We start from the raw sequence: 21,868 nt of genomic DNA on the forward strand, positions 1-21,868 counted from the left end.
ACGGACCATGTTTGGCTTTTTTGCTATTTCTTCAGAACAGGGATCCTGAAGGAGCTCCTCAAGAGCATGAACAGAGTTCACATGGTACAGTGGTGGGTTCTGCACTTGATGGAACAAATTGGCTGCTCCTTCACTTAATTTTTAAGATTTGAGATAAAATTGAAATAGATTGAAATGCATACAGATCTTAAGTGTACAATCTGATTTTTGGTAAACGTATGCATCCATGTAATCACCACCTGAATTGAGATGTTGAACATGTCAGTCAGCCCAGAACGCTCCCTTGTGCACCTCTGCAGTTAATTCTACCCCCTGTGGTGAATTCTAACATCATTATTATCACCTGTTCTTGAGTTTCATTTAAATGGCATCATGTAATACGTGTTCCTTTGTGTCTAGCTTCTTTTGCATAGCATAATGTTTTGGAGATTCATCCATCTCATTTTAGCAGTAGTTTGTGCCCTTTCTATTGCTGATTAGTATTCCCTTGAATGGATATACCACAGTCTGTTTATTCATTCACATATTGAGGGATATTTGTGTTGTTTCCACTTTTTTGGCAACGATGAATAATGCTGTTATAAACATTCTTGTATAGCTGTATGTATGGACATCTATTTTCATTTCTCTTGGGTAGATACCTAGAAGTGGGATTGCTGGACTATATAAGTATATTTAACTTTATAAGGAAATGCCAGATTCTTTTCCCGAGTGGTTGTGTCATTTTATATTTCCACCAGCAGTATGAAGAATAATACCAGCTGTTTCCTATCCTTGTGACAGTTGGCATCAGGAGTCTCTTAAGGTTTAGCTATTGCCAATAATTTTTTTTGAGTACTTCTCTAATTCTTGCAGAATAGATTACTCATTTTATGCCCATCACATGGAATACTCTACCAACTCCCCAGTTTTTTAATTTTATCTGTTTTAGTCAGAGTTTCCTAACATGGAATATACATGAGAATCACCTGGGAGTTTTTCCAAATAGTCCAGGTCTCACTGCAGACTCACTGTACCAGTTTTCTCAGGGATAGTTTATGGGATTATATTCCAAGCTAAAAACCACTGTTTCTAGGCTCAAGTCCTACCTGTGATAGCAGAGGTTCTTCATCTTGGCTACCCACTGAAAGTATCTAGGAGCTTTGGGGTGCCCGGGTGGCTCAGTCAGTTAAGCATCCAACTCTTGAATTCAGCTTAGGTCTTGAATTTAGCTTAGGTCATGATCTCTTGGTTCATGAGATCAAGCCCTGTGTCAGGCTCTGCACTGTAAGTGCTTGGGACTGTCTCTCTCACTCTCTCTTTCTGCCCCTCTTCTGCTTTCTCTCTCTCTCTCTCTCTCTCTCTCTCTCTCTCTCTCTCTCTCTCTCCCCCTCCCAAAATAAATAAATAAACATTTAAAAAAATATTTGGGGTGCTTTAACCAATTACCAGAGCCAGGGTTCCGGCCCATGATAATGAAGTCAGAATCTGTGGGTGGGACCTGAATACCAATTGTTTTTTAAAATTTCCCAGTTACTCTAATGTATAGCCACATTTTCCATTGGATTTCCTTCTGTTTTCTCTTGTGGCATGTATTCCTTTTTATTTTTATAATACTTTTTCATGGCTTATCTCCTATCGTAGGCTGTATGTTCCCAGGGGTAGGGTCCTTGCCTTTCTCATGTCTGTGTCTTTCATGGGGTCTGACACTGACACTTACAGTATAGCATGTGCTCAATAAGCATTTCACGAACACACAAATTGGTCATCAGAAAAATCACAGTCACAGGCAGATTGTATCCTGAGTCTCAGGGTCCCCGTCTTCCCCGGGCTCAGGGTTGTGATGACCAGTGTGGGTAACTCCTCTGTGAGACAAGACAGAAAATTGCTGTTTGGTGTTTGCTTTTAGGCATATCATTGGGAATAAGAATTACTTGTACATATGGGGTAGAGGAGCAGGGTTGGGTAAGGAGACAGATCTAATTGGAATGGAGGGGTTATACTAGAGTTGTGGTAAAGAAAGTAAAAAATATTAGTAAAGAGAAAGAAATCTGAACTTATCTGATAGGCCAGGGTAGGCCACTGTAGATTCTTGAACAGGATAGTGAACCAGTTTTTAGGAAGGTCATGAGGCAATAGTGAGCAAGGAAGATTGCAGTAGAGAGACCGGAGACAAGTCAGGCTATACTTCCACAGAGCTGTCGAGCGTCTGGGTTGTTCAGGGTCATGGGAATGGAACAAGGTATGGAGAGGTGTTAAAGAATCATCAGGCTTTGATGATGTATCGAATCTGGGAAATAAAAGAGCAAGGTCTGAGGAAATGGGGGTGGCGCAGAGAGAGGTGAGTGAGCTGTGGGCTTGGGAGGGGGAGACCCGGTTTAAATGAGGGGTAATTTCATAAGGAGTTCGGATGTTAGTGTCATGAGATCTGGGAAACAGCCCTCTCTAGTAGGGGCTAGAGAGACAGATGCAGGAGCTATCTCTGGAGAGGTCCTCGAGGCTGTGGAAGAGGGTGGTGTGGAGGTGGACAGTTGGCGTCCCACGACTAGATCTGGTGTGGGGTGCAACACACGGGTGGGGGGTGGGAGGAAGAGAATGCCCAAGAAGGAAAAGTTGTCTGTGATGCCTTAGGTGTTGTAGAAAAGTGGGTCTTAGACATTGTAGAAGTGAACAATGTGAGGACAGTGAAAAGTTGTCCAAGGATGGACACTGACTTCATGCTGCCTCTAGAGGTCTTGGGTGCAGAGGGGCCAGGAGAAACCAGATGACGAGGAAAGGGGAGTGCAGCACATGTTTCCATGGCTTGGAAGTGAAGGAAATGAGATAATAGTCTGACACTTAGTGGGATTAGTAAATGAAGGGTATTCAGGTTAGGAGAGTTCTGACCTCCCAAGGGGGCAGAAAGAAAGAACTAGGGACTCTGGAGGTGCCTGTGTGCCTGGGCCGGTGGAGACTCTGTGAGTAAAAGCTGTATTCAGCGGCTTCTGATTCACCGGAGACACCTGTGCAGGAAGTGTTACTTGTCCCTAATAAAGAGGCCGGGAGATCTTTGACTCATGAAATCATCTTCTTACCCAGAAGAAAATAGGCAGTTTCTTCTAGGAAGGTTGAAGCTATGGCCTGTTGTTTCTAGATAGACTCACTTTGTTAGCAGGCATGCAAATGACGTGAGCTAATTTTCTGATCACTAGATCAAATATCTATAGACTTGGGCTTGCTCTGACTCAGCAATTTCTCTTTCTTCCTCCTGTAAAGAAGATATTATCTCAAGCAGTATCAACGGCAGCATGTTTTTGTCTAATTTATAATTTTTATTATAAATATGGAGCAAGTTTCACAAATAATTCAGAAGTGGCCCTAGCCAGGCAAAATTAAATAACACAGAGTAGTATAGATGAGGGGAAGTATAAATAGACTGTGTGAGGGTTAGAAAACCCTTGAAAGAGGTACCTGAGTACAGAGAATTCCCAACTAGCCCTCTTTGAGGGGCATCTTAGACACAGCATGACATCAAGTAATCAATACAGAATAAAAGCCTTTTCTCAACAGCCCCAAAGAGACTCCCGTCTGCTTAGAGGGAGGCTGGATGGGAAGTGCATTGACTCTCCTCCGGCTCTTCTTTTCTGTTCTGCACACTGGGACTTGACCCCATGGGAGAAAACATTTCAGAGGCTGTTCAAGAAGCCTCTGGCCCAGTTATCACCCTCCCCTGTCCTAACCTCTCACAGCCCGGGTTCCCAGGAGCATCAGCACAAGTGCAGCTTTCCAGGGTGTAAACAATGCCAGCAGGGGCTTGAGTGTGTTCCCTTCAGGGCATCCCCACTTGTCAAGGACCAAACGCACCTTAGCAGAGGCCAGGTCTCCTGAGAAAGTGAGTGGGACAGACACCACGCACAGCAGAGACCCCCGTGGAATGGAATGGTGGTTGAAGACTGGCCTGAGAGGCTGGGAAACTGAGTTAGACGCATCTAGCCACAAAAGAGGACACAAAAGAGCCCCAGACATAAATGCCTTGAGCAACTCCTGGCCAAGGGGACTTGTGGGTTTTGGCGGCTTCTTTCCCCTAAGGCAGGCAGATTGGCTTATATAGATAAGCTAAGTAAAAATAGCCCCTTTCACATAAACTAGCAGATGCAAAAACTAAAATGGCAGAATGTCTCAGAGAAAAGGGAAAAAAACCCAATATGCCAAATTGGGCATTCTTTAACAATTATTTAAATAATCTCTGAAGGGTGGCTCCTCCGACTCCTCTCCCAAATTCCCAGCTGATTGTCTGTTAAGAGGCGAATGTTCTCTGAAGCTATAAGCCCTCCTTCTGTGAATATTTCCTTGAATAAAGCCCATAAAGTTGTGAAACATATTGCATTTGTGGGGCGTTTTCATTAGGAATCGCCTGTGGACCTTGGCAAATAATTTCCCTAGTTGCTTCCACTGGGTTCTCTGAAAACAGGCTTGCCAAATGGCTTTGGTGGCATTCTAGTCAAGCAGCAAGGTGTTTAGGCCCTGGTAGACAACTCTGATAGTAGACAAAGGTGGAGAATTTGCCAGTTCAGCCTTAGTTATGTATTTGTTTGCCCGTGTATGGTGGGTTCACACTGGGCTTTGGGGAGATAGAAGCTTTTACTTTTACTTCTTTTCTCTCTTCTTTTCTGGCACATGCATTTCAGTGGATCAGGACATAATTCACAAGGTTATGGCAAATTCAAGTTAGACTCCAATAGGACAGGACTGGGGTGGGAAGGAATGACTGTGCCCTGAATAAGTAAGTTTAAAACAAGTTTAGGTCAGGAAAACTTGGGCGGGGCAAAAGTTCTGGCAACCACCCAAGATCTGCTTTGCCAAATTTCAATGACTAGGAAGGCTGGGTTTCCTAGGAATCCCGGATGTACCTTTTCGTCTATTGACACTGAAGGGAGGGGCTGTAACTAGGCAGCCTGCAGGTGCCTCAGTTAGGGAGTGAAGTGGGGAAAGAGGCTTCGCCCCTTTTCCCTGAGGGGAAAAGGGTCTCCTAGTGATGGGGATGAGGAGCTTGGGAAGGAGTCAGCAGCGCAGAGAGCAGGACAGAAGGTATTACTTCTTTTGGACTTCTGAATAAACTGTTTCTGTGGCTGTTAGGGATGGGGAGGCTGACGCTGATTTCTTTGGTGCCTGGACATTGAAGTTCAGGGAAGAATATGCAACTTCATCAGTCTGAAAGGCATGAACAGTGTGGTCAGTTCAATCAGTGTCATAGGTCAGGCTCTCACCTTGTGTCGTGTGATTGAGCACCACATGCTATCACCACTTTGAAACCTTTAGTTTTGGAGAAGGGCTTTTATTACCCATTACTACTCTGCTTGCTAACATCCTGTGGAGTGATCATTAGAAGAAGTAGATTATAATATGCATAGTGAGATGCGATGATACAGCAAAGAGAATGGACAAGCTACAAATGCATAAAAGGATATGGATGAATCTCACAAAACAATTTTGAATGAAAGAAGCTAGACACATACAAGGATATACTATGTTGTTCATTATGTAAGAGCATAAACAGACAAAAGTAATCCAGTGCACTGGAAGTGAGGATAGTGGTTACTCTCTGGAAGAAGTCCAGAGCTGGAGGGTGTTTGGGGGGGTAGGGATGGTTTGTTTCTTGATCTGGGTGCTGCTTGTGTTCAACTCATGAAAATTTACACATGGTTAAAATGCATTTATGATTTAAGCACCTTTTGATATATATGTGTATATTCTACTGAAGGGTTAAGATGAGAAAAATGTGGTAAAATTATTATAAAGTAAAGGAACCAAGACCTCAGACCCACCAGAATGGACACTGTACTTTGTTGGTAAGAGCAGGGTCAGTGGAGGTAGAGGAGGGAGAACGGCTTAGTGCCTTATGCTGGGCATTGTGCTGGGTGCTTTCCATTTGCCATCTCATTTAATTCCTTCAACTTCTCTTTGAAGTAGGCAGCATGCCCATTTTACAGATGACAAAGCCAAGGCTCAAAGAGCTTAAGTTACTTGTCCAGGGTCACAGAGTTACTGAAAGTCAGAGCATGGATTTAAACAGAGGATGAGGTTAATTCCAAAGTCCACGTTCTGGCAATGAGGTAGACTCAAGGGAATAATTAACCAGTACTCCTTTGTTTGTTACCGTTTTGAGGAAGTTTGACCCAAACTTGATCTCACATTTGTGTTTTCAAGAATAACCCATTCTAGGGGCACCTGGGTAGCTCATTCGTTCAGCGTCCGACTCTTGATTTTGAGTCAGGTCATGATCTCACGTCACGGGTTCGTCAGGCTCTATGCTGACAGCGAGGAGCCTGTTTAGGATTTTCTCTCTCTGCCTCTGTCTTTGCTCCTTCCTTACTTGTGCAGGCAAGTGCACGCACATGCACACACACTGTCTCTCTCTCTCTCTTAAAAATAAATGAACATTACAAAAAATAACCTATTCTACACGGAGATATTTCCATGAGAAAATGAGCCAGTGAAACTGGCTGTGCTTACCTTGTTATGTACATTGTCAGAGTGGTCCTGACCTGGGGAAGCAAAGGAAGAGTTACCAATCCATGAAAATGCAAAGCTGATTTATGGCCTTGGAACAGGGGTTGGAAGGTGGAGATGTGTGTGGGGTTCCTAAGCTCTCATGATTTCTAGCTGAAGGAGCTGGCAGGTGGGAGCAGGGTAGGGTAAGGAGGTAGCCTATGACGGCTTGAGGAATTCACTTTCTCAGAGTCTGTGGTCCACACCCAGGGCATTAGTACCAGAGGGGGGGCAAGAGTAGAGCTCAGAAGGCCTTAGTCCACTTCTGAAAATTTCTCCCAGTTCACAAGGCCTTGATTTTTTGCCCAGATGTATTTCTCAGCAACAAGCTTCAGTGGCAAGGAAGGACGTCGAGGCCCACAGTACCCAGAGCACCACAAGACAGGGAGAGTCTCACCAAAGGAGAATGCCCACATCCATCATAGAGGCAGGAGGGGGAGGAGTATGGGTGAGGAAATGGCTCCTGGAAACATGTCCATCTTATGCAGGCCTGCCTGGCCTGGGTGGAGTGAGCGTCTCTCCCAGGGCTGTGTCTCAGGGGAATCTTTTGTGGCTAGAAGGGTATGAGGACCTATGCCAACCTAAGGTTGGGAAATGGAAATCCCTTCTAAAAATTCAGAAGGTACTGAGTAGTTCGGGAATCCAGGATTCACTGATGGGGCGGGGCACGTGGTGGAACATGTCAGGTCTCACTGGGTGAGTGGCTTTACTTACTGTGGTTGGAGGCTGAGGGTTTGTGCTCTGTGAGATCACGCAGGTCACTTGTCCTAAATAAATATCAGACAGTGTGACTGCTATTCCCAAGCATAGGATCTTTGCTCCTTGAATTAGGAAGGACATCATCAGCAGGTAATTCCTTGGGGCTCCTCAGTGTTCATTTATACCTGGATTATACTGCCTTCCCTCTTAGGGCCTCTTTCTTGTGTACCCACGGTCTCCTCTAGGCTTTACTCCTGTCCTGTTTGCTGGATGTCCACATTTAGGTCCATTCTTTATCAACTGCATATGAGCCTACCTGTACGCTGACACCTTTCCTCTTTTGTAGGTAGATGCTGTTTTCTGTCTCATTTCACTTATTGCCCAAAGAGTGATTTGGCTGTTTGTACCTCTTCTTAGCTTGTCCTCCTGTCCTATCCCTCCCTCCTACTACTGTCAACAGAGCATGTGACTCCCGTTCTCCTGTTCCTCCTTTCATTTTCTCATTTGTTTCCTTCTTGGGCCTTGGCTTCCCTGACTGGGAGACAGAAATATAATGGGATCTGCCCCCTCTAAACAAGATGGGGATGGGAATTACCATGTCCGAGAGAGAGTGGGGTGCAGGAAGCATGGAGAAGAGATCCACAGGAATTAGTGCCCAGAAGCAGGGGTTTAGAAAGGAGGAGGAGTAGATCCAGGCCCAGAGACAGAGGTGAAGCCTCCTTCCCTCTCCCAAGCATGGCAGTTAGCCTTGGAGAAAACAGAACAATGGGAAGGGCCATCATACCCGCCAGACTTTCTGTTACACAGAAAGTACAGCAGGGCTGCTATGAGAGCAACCCCGGCCAGGACTCCAATCACGATGCCGGCAATAGCCCCAGCGGAGAGGCCAGAACTTTGTTGTGTGAAATCATCTGTCAGGGAAAGAAGAGAGAAGAATGAATGAGGGTGACATTATTTGACAGTGGGGATCCCCCAGGGGACAACTCTTAACATGTAGTGGTCTCCACTCGTTCCTTCAAGGAATACATTTTCTGTGGGAAGTTTGCTGTGAGGTGATTAGCTGACTTCATCCGTCATTTTTTTTTCTCTCACTGTATTCTAGGCTGGTGATGAGGCTTGCCTCAATTCCATCCTGGCCTTTCTGCACTCAGATATTTGTGAAGGCTTTGGAAATGTGAGAAAGATTGATTGCTATTTTTGTATAACTTCCCATCTTTTCATGGTCGCACATTTTTCTGTGTTCAGGCGTGGCCCCAGATTCCACCCACTCCTGCTTACTTTCCCTCACAGGCATGTTTCCCCAATAAATAAGTAAATATTTTTCTCAATAAATATAAATAAATAAGTAATCCCACTTTAGCTTCATCTCAGGGGATAAAAACTAACATAACAGGCTTGAAACTTTGCACTCAACTCCTTTTTTTCCTTTTCCATGTTCAGTCAGTAACTATGTCCCAATGGCTTTTTTGCATAATGCTTTCCATACCCATATATAGTACTGTTCACATCTGTTTCTTCTTTTTTATTTCTGTTGTCCTTACCAGTCAACTCAAGCCTGTATATAAATGTTAGCTACTGTTATGGGGTACTTACTATGTGCTAGGCTCTGTGGTAAGTACTTTACTATTGACTCATTTGATTCATATAATAACCCTTTCAGGTAGACACTATTTCCATTTTGCAGATTAAAAACATTGAGGCTGAGAGTAGTGAATAATTTATCCAAAGTCATATGGCCAGTAAAAGGTGGGTCTGGGATTTGACTTTAGGACTACCTGACTTTGTAGAAACTAATGATAATAGTAGTAATAATGGCAGCTAACACTTATGGAACATTTCCTCTGGGCATAGCATTTTTGCTAAGGGTTTAATTGTTACATTAAATCTTTAAAACAATACCATGAAGCAAGTACTCTTATTACCACTTTCAGTTGAGGAATATTAGGCTCAGAGAAATTAAGAATCTTGTGCAAGAAATTTGTAATTGCAAATACTTACATTAAAAAAAGGAGACCTCAAATCAATAACCTAACTGTACAGTGTAAGAAACTGGAAAAAGAAAAACAAACTAAACCCAAAGCTAGCAGAAAGAAGGGAATAATAAGGATTAGAATGAGGAAAATAAAATAGTGAATAGAAAAACAATAGAGAAAATCTATGAAACCAAAAATTGTTTCTTCAAAAAAGATTAACAAAATTGACAAGCCTTTAACTAGATTGACTTTAAAAAAAAAAGATTTAAATTACTAAAATCAGAATTGAAAGTTGTGGGGAGAAAAGAAAGTACGGGAAATTACTGTCAATTTTATAGAAATAATAAGTATTATAAAATAATAAATATTATAGGTACTATGAATAATTGTATGCCAACAAATTAGATAACCTGGATGAAATGGACAAATTCCTGAAAACACAAAATTGACCAAGATAGAATCATGAAGAAATAGAAGATCTGAATAGATCTATAACTAGTAAGGAGATTGAATTAGTAAAAGCATTCAGCCAAAGATGTTGACATCTTTTCATGATAAAAACCCTCAAACTAGGAATAGAAGGAAACTTTCTCAATATGGTAACGGCCACATATGAAAAACCCACAGCCAACATCTTCCTCAATGGTGAAAGACATTGAGTAAGATGTTTTTCCTCTAAGATTAGGAACAAGACAGGGATGCCTGCTTTTGTCACCTTTATCCAAAATAGCATTGAAAGTCCTAGCCAGAGCAATAGTTAGGCAAAAAAAAAAAAAAAAAAAAAAAAGTGTCCAAATTGGAAAGAAATAAAATGATCTTTGTTCACAGAGGACATGAACATAGAAAACACTAAAGGGGCGCCTGGGTGGCGCAGTCGGTTAAGCGTCCGACTTCAGCCAGGTCACGATCTCGCGGTCCGTGAGTTCGAGCCCCGCGTCAGGCTCTGGGCTGATGGCTCGGAGCCTGGAGCCTGTTTCCGATTCTGTGTCTCCCTCTCTCTCTGCCCCTCCCCCGTTCATGCTCTGTCTCTCTCTGTCCAAAAATAAATAAAAAACGTTGAAAAAAAAAAAAAAAAAAAAAAAAGAAAACACTAAAGATTCCACAAAAAAAGCTGTTATAACTAATAAATACAGCAAAGTTGCAAGATACTAAATCAACACACAAAAATCAGTTGTATTCCTATACACTAACAATGAATAATCCAAAAAGGATATTAAGATAATTCTATTTACCACAGCATCGAAAAGAATAAAATACTAGAAATTAATTTAACCAAGGAGGTGAGAGACTCATACACTGAAAAACTACAAAACATTGCTGAAAGAAATTAGAGACATAAATAAATGGAAAGACATTTCATGTTCATGGATTGGAAGACTTAATATTATTAAGATGACAGTACTACTCAAAGTGACTACAGATTCAATGCAATCCTTATAAAAAAATCCCAGTGACATTTTTTTTTTGCATAAATAGAAAAATCTATCCTAAAATTCATACGGAATTTCAAAGGACCCCAAATATCCAAAACAATCTTGAGAAAGAACAAAGCTGGAGGACTCATATTTCCCAATTTTCAAGTTACCACAAAGCTTACAAAGCTACAGTAATAAAAACAGTGTGGTACTAGCATAAAGACAAACAAATAGACCAATAATACAGAATAGAAATTTTAGAGATAAACCCTTATATACATGGTCACAGGATTTTTGACAGGAGTGCCAAGACCATTCAATGGAGAAAAGACAGTCTTTTCAGCAAATGGGTATTGGGAAAACTAGATATCCATGCAAAAGAATTGAACCCCAACTTAATATCATATATGAAAAATTAACTCAAAGACCTAAATGTAAGAGTTAGAACTATAAAAACTCTTAGAAGAAAACACAGGGTGAAAGCTTCATGACTTTGGATTTGTCAATGACATCTTGGATATGACACTAAAAGCACACACAACAAAAGAAAAAATAAGTGAACTGGACTTCAATTAAAATTAAAAACTTTCATGCATCAAAGGACACTATCAACAAAGTGAAAAGACAACCCCCTGAGTGGGGGAAGATATTTATAAATCATATAGGCCATAAGGGGTTAATATCCATAATAGAGAACTACAACTCAGTAACAACAAAAAACCTACTCAAAAAATGGGCAGAGGATGGGGCACCTGGGTGGCTCAGTTGGTTGAGTGTCTGACTTCAGCTCAGGTCATGATCTTGTGGTTCATGAGCTCAAGCCCCACATCAGGCTCACTGCTGTCAGCCTGTCCGTGTAAAGCCTCCTTCAGATCCTCTGTCCCCCTCTCTACCCCCCGCCCCCACTTGCGCTCTCCCCAAAAATAAATAAATATTTAAAAAATGGTCAGAGGACCTGAACAGACATTTCTCCAAAGAAGACACCCAGATGGACAACAGGCACATGAAAAGATGCTCAACATCACTCATCATGAGGGAAATACATATCAAAACCACAATGAGGTACCACCTCATGCCCATTAGAATGGCTATTATTTAAAACAAAACAAAACAAAACAAAACAAAACAGAAAACAAGTGTTGACAAGGTGTGGAGAAACTGGAACTTCTTTGCATTCTTTGTGAAATGGTGCAGTCACTGTGGAAAATGGTACGGCAGTTCATCAAAAAATTGAACAAGGAATTACCATTTGATGCAGCACCTCCACTTCTGGGTATATATGCCAAAGAAATGAAAGCAGGGATTCGAACAGATATTTGCATACCCATGTTCATAGAAGCATTATTTATAACAGCCAAAAAGTGGAAAAATGCAAAAGTTCACAGGCAGATAAATCATAGACAAAATGTGATACATACATACAAGGGAATATTATTCAGCCTTAAAGAAGGAAAGAAATTCTGATATATACTATAAAACGGATGGACCCTGAAGACATTATGCTAAGTGAAAAAAGCCAGACACACAAAAAACAAATATTGTTATGATTACATTTATACAAGGTACTTAGAATAGTCATATTCATAGAGACAGAAAGTAGGATATAGTGGTTACTGGGGTTAAGGTCAGGCATGGGACATTATTGTTTAATGGGAACAGTTTTCACATGGGAAGATAAACAGTTTTGGAAATGGGTAGTAGTAATGGTTGTACAATATGAATGTCCTAATGCCACTGAACTGTATGCTTAAAATTGTTAAATGGTAAACCTTACGTATATTTTGCCACACACACACACACACACACACACACACACAAATGGTAACAGAGGGGAAAAAAGAATCTTGTGCAAGGTCACAAGAGTAAATGCCAGACCCAGGATAAGAAACTAAGTATATTTGATTCAGACACTTAGCTTTTAACCACTTTGCCATTCTGTTTACTGAAATGGTCTCTTGATTGCTATTCTGCCCCCTGTGACGTCTATCCATTTTGCACATCATTGGTGAGGATTCTTCCCAGGAAGATGTAACACGGTGTTACTTACATTCACCTTACAGATGTAAGGTGTCACTTACATTCCACATTCAGCTTGACGAGGTCACTTTTGCTGGAACTGACTGGGTTGGAGACCTCACACTGATAATCCCCGGCATCTTCCCTCCTGACAGGGTCTACGGTGAGGGTGCTGTTGTCCGGGGACAGCTTCATCCTCTCCGTGAGCTTTAGACTCTGGTTATTGAAGAACCACCAGATGGAGACCCCTGTGTTATTTGTAGAGCAGGTCAGGACCACAGAGTCCTTATGTTCTGTGGCTGTGGTGTTGCTGATGTTGATGGAGGGCTGGGACACTGGCTCTGTGGAGAAACAGAGGAGGTGACAGAATGAGAGGGGGCCTGGGGCCATGCTCCTTCTTCCAAGATCTTGGCCACTCCGAGGGCCCCACTGGGCTCTGTAAAGGCGCCCCAGAGGATGGCCCTGATGTCTGCAGAAGAATGAGTATCTTTGTTCAGGTGGTGATCTATAAGGAGGGGGCTGTGCCTCCCCGTCTGACCTTCAGGTCCCCCTCTGGCCCTCAGTCATCTGTCTGGTCTGCCTGGACATCAGCACCTCACACCTCTTAGCCCATGTCCAGCATCCCCATCAGCAGGTGGAATTTTTTACCCAGTGGCTTTTGTGTGACCCTTTCCTAGAGTTTTCTGAAAAGATCAGGCACCTTTTTTAGTATGGGAGCTTTACATAGAAAGGGAAGATACTTCTATACTTTCTAATTAATTAAATAATTAATTAGAAAATGAGAACAGCCTAGCCAGTCTTTGTGAGCTTAGGACCTGGAAAAGGTCCAACCTAAAGGATTTCTCAGTCTGAATAAGATTTTTACTTCCTGGCCTGTGGACTGAATATTACAGGGAGGAGACGTTTAGAGTAATGGTTACATTTTAACAAAAGGCTGGTACTCTTAGCTGTATGTATAAATATCTACTTTTGCACTGCTCCTTCTGTCCCGTGTAGGGACTTCATCCACCTACTTTTCAATTATGCACCATTATTCACTGTCCTCCTTTGGTGTATCATACGTGCTGGTGTCACACAGTGTTATATAGCTGGTAGACTTCAGAACCAGGACACAGCCCAGAGGCGTCTGCACCAAGGCTCGCTCTGTCTCATTTCCCTGCAGCCTCACCTGAGGGAGGTTCTAGAGCAATTGGTGGCACAGTTTGGCCATACTGCAGAGAGGCTTCTCATGTACCTACCTTCTCCTGTCCCACCACAGATGACATTACAGCAGAGTCAGTCATTGGACGAGCCAGTAGCAAAAAGAACCATCCTTCTCCCTCTGTAAAGCCCCCTCCACTACATGGGGCTGAGAGAACCCTATTCCCACATACCAGGCTGGACTCAAAATCTGCCATGAGAAACCAGAGAGCAAGGGGAGGAAGCATCTGCAGACGTGATGGGGAGAGTTCAGGGACAGATCTGTGTCACAAGCAAATGCAAATTAACTTCTTCTAGGCTCTTTTCTGAAAACCAGACAGATCTCCACCACAGTGCTTGATGCAAATGCTCCAGGGATCCACTTACCAGAGACTGTGATAGTCTTGACTGTGGTCTTACTGAGGCGAGTGCCAGGGTTATAGACGAGGCAGGTATAGGATCCACTATCATTCACAGTGATGTTAGGGATAAAGAGCTCCTGTGAGGATGGCTGGGGGCTCCCATTGATAAGCCAAGAATACTGTGCAGGCGGGTTAGAGGCTGAGTGGCAGGAGAGACTGAGGTTTGCCCCTGGAAGGTAATAGGAGTCTGAGGGGGAAATGGTGGGGGCATCCGGGCCATCTGGAGCAAACAGAATAAAGCCACATGTGATGTAATCCAAGGGAAGGGGAAGATCCTGGTCTGTATAATGTCCACAGTATCCCTCTGAGCTAGGTCATAACCCTGTTTTAGAAAGTCCCAACCAGGGCACCTGGGTGGCTCAGTCAGTTAAGCATCCTACCTACTCTTGGTTTCAGCTCAGGTCATGATCTCATGGTTTGTGGGATGGAGCCCCATGTCAGGGCTCCGTGCTGTTAGGGTGGGCCTGCTTGGGATTCTCTCTCCTTCTCCCTCTGACCCTACCTCACTAATGCTCATGTACTCTCTCTAAAAATAAATAAAAATTTAAAATTAATAAATAGTCCCAACCATAAGCCCCCTGTGTTCACTGAGCCTGAGTCTGAGATATTAACTTGTTTCCCCCTCATAGGCTATCAACCCTCCCAGGGAGGAGCAGCCTGTTCCCTCCTAGTCTTGGCTTAGGCTGGGCCTTCCCAGGTTTGCCTGAGATAAGAAGCCATGGCCAGCCTGGGTGTCTAGGTGAGAGTCAGGTACTCAGACCCCAGAAGGACAGATGTGGCCTGACTCTGGCAGCGTGGATTTGGGCTGGCAGACCGGGGCCGGGTAGGAATACAAGTTACTCACAGAGAACATTCAGGGTGAATGGGTCACTATGACCGGCACTGACTGGGTTCCAGGTTTCACACTCATAAGGTCCTGTGTCATTCCTTGTGACACCATGTAAAGTGAGAGTCCTGTTGTCCAGGGACAGCTCCAGCCTGGTGCTGTCCGGGAGGCTGTTACTGTTTACTGACCACAGGTAGCTTGTGTTCTGAGTCTGAGGTTCACACGTTAATACTACAGAGTCCACGTTCTCCACGGGGTCCGAGTTGTTGCTTGTGATGTTGGGTTTGGGTAACTCCGCTGTGTAGACAACAGAGAGAACATTGCCCTGTGTGGTACCTGTGATTCCTCCAAAGGCATCTTCAATCAGAGCTGCCTTCTCTCATCTGTCTGCCAACCCGAGTCCTTAAGAATAAAGCAGATCTGTGTATCTCAAGACAAATGCAAGAAGATGTGAGGGCTCAGAGAACATAGGGCCCCTGCTCTCTGTCTGAGAGCAAGGACAGACTTTCTCAGGGTTTGGTTGTGGAAGACACAGGATAGGGAGTCAGAGACCACCCCAGATCTCTCCTGGTTCTTCCCTAACCATTGGACTGTCTGACCAACCTCAGAGGCCTCACCTGGAAAGTACAGGTGCTGAGGCCCTTTCTACTGCACAGACCGACACCAACCAACGTACGTGTGTTTTCCCCAAGGCCGTGCTTTCCACGGTTATCCTGGAGATGGGTAATTATGGGCCTTCCCAGAATTTGAAACCCTGGAGAACACTGGGCAGCATGGCCTGGAACAGGGTATTTGAGAAGAGTAACACCCAGGGACACCAGGGGCAAGCCTGAAGGTCAGCCCAGTACTCAGGCTGCAGGGCCACAAAGTTAGGCAGTCCTGCTGAAGTGCTCCATGGGGACTGGCATGAGACAGTGACTTCACACAGGGTAGAGCAGAGTCAAGACTAGAAATGACCCAGAAAAGAGTAAGGGGGGACAGGCAGGACCTCGCTGGCTTTGGCAGAGAACTATGTGCTCTGCCCTTGGTCTTTAAAGTCTTTTTTTCCCACTGCAGAGGGCAGTGAGGACCATATTGGTCTTTCCTGAAATATAAGTGGATGTTTTCGAATGCAGAAGGGGTGAATGGTAGGAGATGGTGGGGTGGAGGTGGGGGTATTTGGCCCCATGGACCATTTGTAAACACAGTTATGAGATGGAAAATTGAGACGTTAAATTGTTTTCATATATGAAAATCACTGTTAATACCCGAAAAATCTAAGACCAGTTTCTCTAGGAATATCTCTCTAGAGAGCACTGTACATTGTAGACCAAGTTCTGCAGTCAGTCAGGGTCGCATCATGATCAAAGGAAGATGTTCTAGTGGGTTCAAAATCAGTGACTCCCTGGGTAGAGAAAAATATGTGAGTCCTGGTAAGAAACAGAATTGATTGGGGGACAGTCTGCGGTGTCTCTCTTATATAAAGGGAGGGATGATACGAAACTAGTAGAAATGATATGTGTTACATTAGTAAATTTAGGAAAGAGGTCCTTGCCACCAATTTCTGTGGACAGTCAGGCAAAATGGAAAGAAACCCATACTTGCATGTGGCTTTCTTTTGATCTCAGGAAACATAAGTTTGATCAAATTTATCCAAATTGGGCAGCATCCAAGTGAAAGGACAGTGACTGGTAGGTCTCACTGTGTGAGAGGGTCCCACCCTATGGTAAAAGTGTCACGTGAGCACCCAGGTGCATGTGAAATAGGCAGTAAACTAGTCAGATGGCACAGGGTCTGGCCAGCCCCACCTGGGAAGAAGCACTGGGAGGAACGGGAGCCTCACCAGGATGAAGATGTGAGTCAGGAGTAAAGAGTGTGAAATGAGCCCATGAGCTGGGGACTGCAGACCTGCCCTTCTGTCTTTGACTTCCTGGTTGAGTCATGTAGAAGAAAGTAGATCAAGGGGTCACACGTCCCTGACATGTGGTGTGTTCCACTTGTTGGCATCATGGAGAGAAAGAGACCTGGATGAGGGAACGGTGAAAGCTCGTTTCTCCTGGCGACCAGGCTGCTGTTCTGACTGATTTCTGCATCCTTTACTGTTGCCTGGGAGGGTGGGCCTGGCCACAGGTGTTAGCAGAAGAATCCAGGGAAGGCTTAAGAGTAAAGGAAGTTATGCAGATCAGGGGGAGTCCCAGCTGAAAGGAGGAAGAGGAAGAAGATGAGGGACATAGAAGGAACAGAGAACCAGAAATATCCAAGGCTGTGAGCAGTGGGGGTTACAAGTGACTTCAAAGACTCCAGGCACTGAGAGCCCACAGATGACCCAGGGGCATGACCAGCGCATCCCTGCAAACACTCCCATGGCTGAGCAACACCACAGACTCTTCTCTGGGAGTGGCCCGGGGGGCTGGTGGTCAGAGGGATAGAACATGGGTCTCAGCCCCTAGAGGGACAGGGAATAGAAGTGTCCAGAACCTCCTAGGACTCTGCATCCAGGCTCCAGATTCTGAAGAGACTAATAATCATTCCTTCCTTCCTTCCTTCTTTCCTTTCTTCCTTCCTTCCTTCCTTCCTTCCTTCCTTCCTTCCTTCCTTCCTTCCTTCCTTCCTTCCTTCCTTCCTTCCTTCATGAAACAGCAATGGAGTTCTTCGGCCTGTACCAATTAGGGGTATATGTAGAAGGAGAAGGCAGAGTCCTTTCCCTCACACTCCAATGGGAGTGACATCAACATAACAGGAAACAAATAAGTGATTCCAAGTCTAAAGTAGGGAGCTGTAGATTGGCCACCTGAGCACTGACTCTGATTGTTGATGAAGGTAATTTAGTTCTTGAGTAACAACAGATTAATTCCTCATTTGCTCTCACTTCCCAGACCAGAAAATCTACTTTGAGCTGTGGATCCCTAAGAAAGGTCTGATCCAATAGCTGGCCTCAGGGTCCACAGATACCTGACAAGGCCCCCTGGGTGGAGGAGAAGTCCAGGCTGTGGCTGCAGACAGACCTCATAGGATTGTGATCTGCCTGCCGCTCATGGTCTGTGTGACTCTGATTCAATGTATGCATCACCCCATGCCTCAGTTTCCCCTCAATAAAGTCAAGTAAATGGTCTCAGGCTTACCATGTTGTCTGTAATTAACCTTAAATATTTCACACTTACCTGGCCTAAGGCTTGGTATAGAGGAGCTTCCCAAATAAACATCTATTATTATTTGCCTTCATGAGAGACATCTCCTGGGCCTGATCCCTGGTGCAGGAGGAGCACCCAGGAGCATCTTCTCTCCTCTGTTCCTCCCTGGGGGTGCTGACCTTCCTTTGGAGTCTCCTACAGCTCCAGGGCAGTCAGATAATGGCCTAGGGACCTTGCCTACCTCTGTTCTCCACCCCAACTCTCAGGTGAAAGACCAGGCTCTGCCTCTCCCCAGATGTGGCTCTTGGCACTGAGCCCTGGCTGGTGACCAGCTCAGGAACCTCAGGACTCAGGTAGCAGGAGATCATTGCTCCCAGTCAGCCCTGCCAGGAAGCCAAAACCCAACCCTGGCACGGACTCCCCATGATCATTGCAATCAGGAGCCCTGAGACAGGGGTCTGGGCAGGGGCTTTCTGAGCTGAGCTTCTCTATGAGGAACCCAGGAGGCCCCTCAGGCCCGGCCCGGACTGAGCCCTGCAGGGTCTTTCTCAGAGGCATGATCACAGGGAGAAGCCCAAGGAGTTGGACTGAATCAGTCTGCCTCTGCTGAGTTACTCCCGTCAGACTGGTCCTTCTTTTTGCAGTGAATGTCTGCTAGGGGTGGAATCCAGGAAGGAATTCCGATCTTATGAAGTTTGTGTCCACTGTGTGTGTCCTGCACTAAATGCTCAAACCCCACATGGGACACAGTGCAGAAGGGAAGGGAGGCACAGTCCAGGCCTGTCAATCCTGTGTGTACGAAGTAGAATTCACTCCACCCGACATCAGAGGTGACAGGAATTACTCACGATATACACGGAGCTGTCCAGTTACTCTTTCAACTTGAACATTCCTCTTTATGATTTGTAGGGTGTAGTATCCTGTGTCCTCCAGGCTGATGTTCTGGAACAGCAGGGATCCGTTGTGATATAATGTCTCTCTGCCGCTGTGTGCAAGTCCTGGGGTAATTTCTTGTGAGTCTGCTGCATATGATACAATTTCCCTATGGGGATCTATAGTTGTCCCTTTGAACCAGCCAAAGCCTAGAAGATTGGCAGGCAGATTGTGGACACGCAGAAGAACGTCCTTCCCTTCGGCAGCATTGGGTGGCACCAATTCAATAGTGGCTTGGGCAGTGGTGGGAGGGTTCCAGAAGGTTAGGAGTGAGACTAGGAGGGAAGAGAGAAGACCTGGGTCAATATTTGGCCTATGTATTGGGACGGAAAGATGTGGCCCTGGAGACTGAGCAGGTCCTAATCGCTCAGCCTTGGGGGCAGGGGTGAGCGTGCGTGTGTGTGTGTGTGTGTGTGTGTGTCCTACTGGTCAAGGTCAGTGGCACAACCGCCATGGCTTCAGTGCTTCTGAACTTGTGATTTCCTCTGTTTCCAGTACTCTCCCTCAGATGTCTGTAGGCTCACTCCCTCACTGCCCTCAGGTACCTGCTCACACTCAGGGGGTCCTTGGGAGAGGCCTGCCCACACCGCCTCCTCTAAAGACCCTCTGTCTTCACATTCTGACCTTTCCCTGCTCTGTTCCCTTCATGGCCTGTCAATGCCCGACCTCCCATTCTGTCTTTGCTTGTCTGTCTTTCTCCCCAGAGAAGTGTGCTCAGGGAGGGCAGGGACTCTGATCCGTGTTGTGCCCCAGTGGTGGGGCCGGCTGCAAATACCTGTGGATGAATGAATGAGTGTTCCCAGGGCCCAGCATTGATCTGTCAATATCTCAAGTTGGTGGGAGGGGCAGCGTTTAGGGTCCCTGGTTGCTCACATCGTTTCCAAAATTCAATCCTCAGTGATGAGTAACTTGGGACACAACACGTCGTCACTCGCTCGCCTCTTCCAGATCATGAGATTTTCCTTTTGCTGAGCCGGGAACCCCCTGTCCTGCCCTGCCCTGCCCTGTTCCCATGTCCCCTCTCCGCGCCCCATCCTCCCCTGGGAGACCGCAGCCAGTCTCTCTCTTCCTTTCACCCTTAACCCAGGGGATTGTCCCTCTCACCTGCCAGCAGGAGCTCCTGCCAGGGAACACGCCCTCCTCGGGGAAGGGCCGAGGGGGGCTCCATGCCGCCTGCTGCCTGCTCTGTCCTTCCCTCTGTGAGGAGAGCTTCGGCTCCAGAAATGCTCAGGAGCACCGCTGTCACGACAAGTTGGCTCTGTGGTCCTTCCTCCCTCTGTGCTGAGCCGCCTCTGGGGGCAGGAGAGCTTGGCCGGGTCACGTGGGCAGGGGCGGGGTCTCTGCCCGGTCCCTCCCCTTCCCCTCTCCTCCCCTCCCCTCACTCCTGCCCTCCTGGTCTCCTTCCCCTTTCATTTCATCTACGTTTGGGTTCCCTGGGAACTGCTGAGGCCTCTCCCTCTTCAGCTGGGATTTCCCACCATATGCGAGTGCGCACACAATGCCCTTGTGTGGACAAGCACAAGCCTGTGGCATTGGTGTCCTGGGCGCTCCCCACAGCTCAGGGTCGGGGCGCACAGTCAGCCCCCTGCAGCCCTCTCTCCTCCCCATGTGGCTTTTCTCTTCAGAGCAGGAGCCCGAGGGGCTACCCCAGGAACTCTCCTCACAGGGATGTTACCCCCACCGGGCATCAGAATCACCTGTGGAACTTTCTAAAGATCGCGAATGCCCTGGTGACTCCTAGAAATGCTGCTTCAGCAGATGGCCAGCCAGGCTGAGACCCCAGGATGTGGGAGTGGGGCCACCTCCTTCTTTCCTGCACCCACAGAGGGTCTGCAGATCCTGTAAAATGCACATTCTGACTCAGCAGTGTGGTGTGGACCTGAGAGTCTGCATCTAACAAGCTCTCAGGTGAGGCTGGTTGTCCTGGGCCAGGCACACGTTGAATAGCCAGGCTGACGGGGACCTGGTTCTCTCAGAGGACGAGCCTCCTCCCTACTCCGAGTTGGCCTCTGCTGAGTCCTGGCCTCGAGTCTGTCAGCACCGCACACAGAGCCCCAGAGGCCCCAAACCCAGGGGATTCTTTCCATCTGTATCAGAGAAGCCCAGCGGGGCATGGGGTCCCCCCAGTGTTCTCAAATGCTCTGGGGAAGTTGCATTGACTCCTGGCAGCAAGGTCACAGTAATGCTCTGAGGGTGAGAAGAGGGCAAGCAGGGTGATGACTGGTGAGGGACCCACTCTCCATCCCTGGGTGTCCCCAGCCCGGCCTCTGCTTCCAGGGACCGAGACCCGGGACCAAGTGTCTCAGGAGCTCAGGTTCCAGGTGTGCAGGCAGTGTCCTGTGTGTCCCGGGAAGAGAAGAGGTGGGGGGAGGTCCGGTGGCGGGAGGTTCCCTGATCCTCGAGGGAAGATCGTAAGGAGACCCTTCCTCTATGTGTCTGCTGGCTGCACTGTGGCCGAGAGGCTGACCATGTGCTCCTGAGCGTCCTGGGCAGCTCGTGTGCTCTGCCTGAGGGACTTTCCTGTGGTCACCCTGTCTCCCCCGTGGCTGGTGCCAGGCAAGGAGTGGGGGCTGCACAGGGACCCCTGACAGATCAGGGTGCTCCTCGGCCCCACTCATCCTAGTGGGCAGGACAGAACAGCCACATGGGAGGGACTCAGAAGGGTCTCTTGGAGAAAGAGACGGAAATCAGGCTCCTCTACCTCCTTAGGCAAACAAAGCCAGCTTCACATTTTAATTCCCCGTGTGTTGCCTGCGTGTCCCTATGTTGCCCCTGGAGGCAATGCTGG

General features: G+C 46.3%; 1 protein-coding gene and 1 long non-coding RNA gene across 5 annotated transcripts in view; one reads left to right on the forward strand and one right to left on the reverse strand.

Annotated features, from left to right (window-relative positions):
- Positions 1 to 21,868, forward strand: part of LOC131499552 (uncharacterized) — a 113,972-nt gene that overhangs the window by 57,323 nt on the left and 34,781 nt on the right. The window lies entirely within an intron of this gene.
- Positions 3,270 to 20,386, reverse strand: LOC131499547 (carcinoembryonic antigen-related cell adhesion molecule 1-like). 4 transcript variants are annotated; one of them, XM_058707626.1, is made up of 9 exons: positions 20,185 to 20,386; positions 18,996 to 19,355; positions 15,056 to 15,334; positions 14,177 to 14,431; positions 12,673 to 12,951; positions 7,991 to 8,117; positions 7,222 to 7,274; positions 6,472 to 6,503; positions 3,270 to 5,169 (listed from the first exon to the last, which is right to left on the reverse strand). In XM_058707626.1, exons 1-9 carry the CDS (start codon positions 20,246 to 20,248, stop codon positions 5,050 to 5,052), a joined length of 1,569 nt encoding a protein of 522 aa, XP_058563609.1. In that variant the 5' UTR covers positions 20,249 to 20,386; the 3' UTR covers positions 3,270 to 5,049. The 4 variants fall into 4 exon arrangements, 3 of the variants coding, with proteins under 3 accessions (XP_058563609.1, XP_058563611.1, XP_058563610.1); XR_009255946.1 differs by having other exon boundaries at positions 5,111 to 5,169; positions 7,222 to 7,328; XM_058707628.1 differs by lacking the exon at positions 15,056 to 15,334.

This window comes from Neofelis nebulosa, chromosome 17 (genome assembly GCF_028018385.1).
Source record: "Neofelis nebulosa isolate mNeoNeb1 chromosome 17, mNeoNeb1.pri, whole genome shotgun sequence".
Classification (NCBI taxonomy): Eukaryota; Metazoa; Chordata; class Mammalia; order Carnivora; family Felidae; genus Neofelis; species Neofelis nebulosa.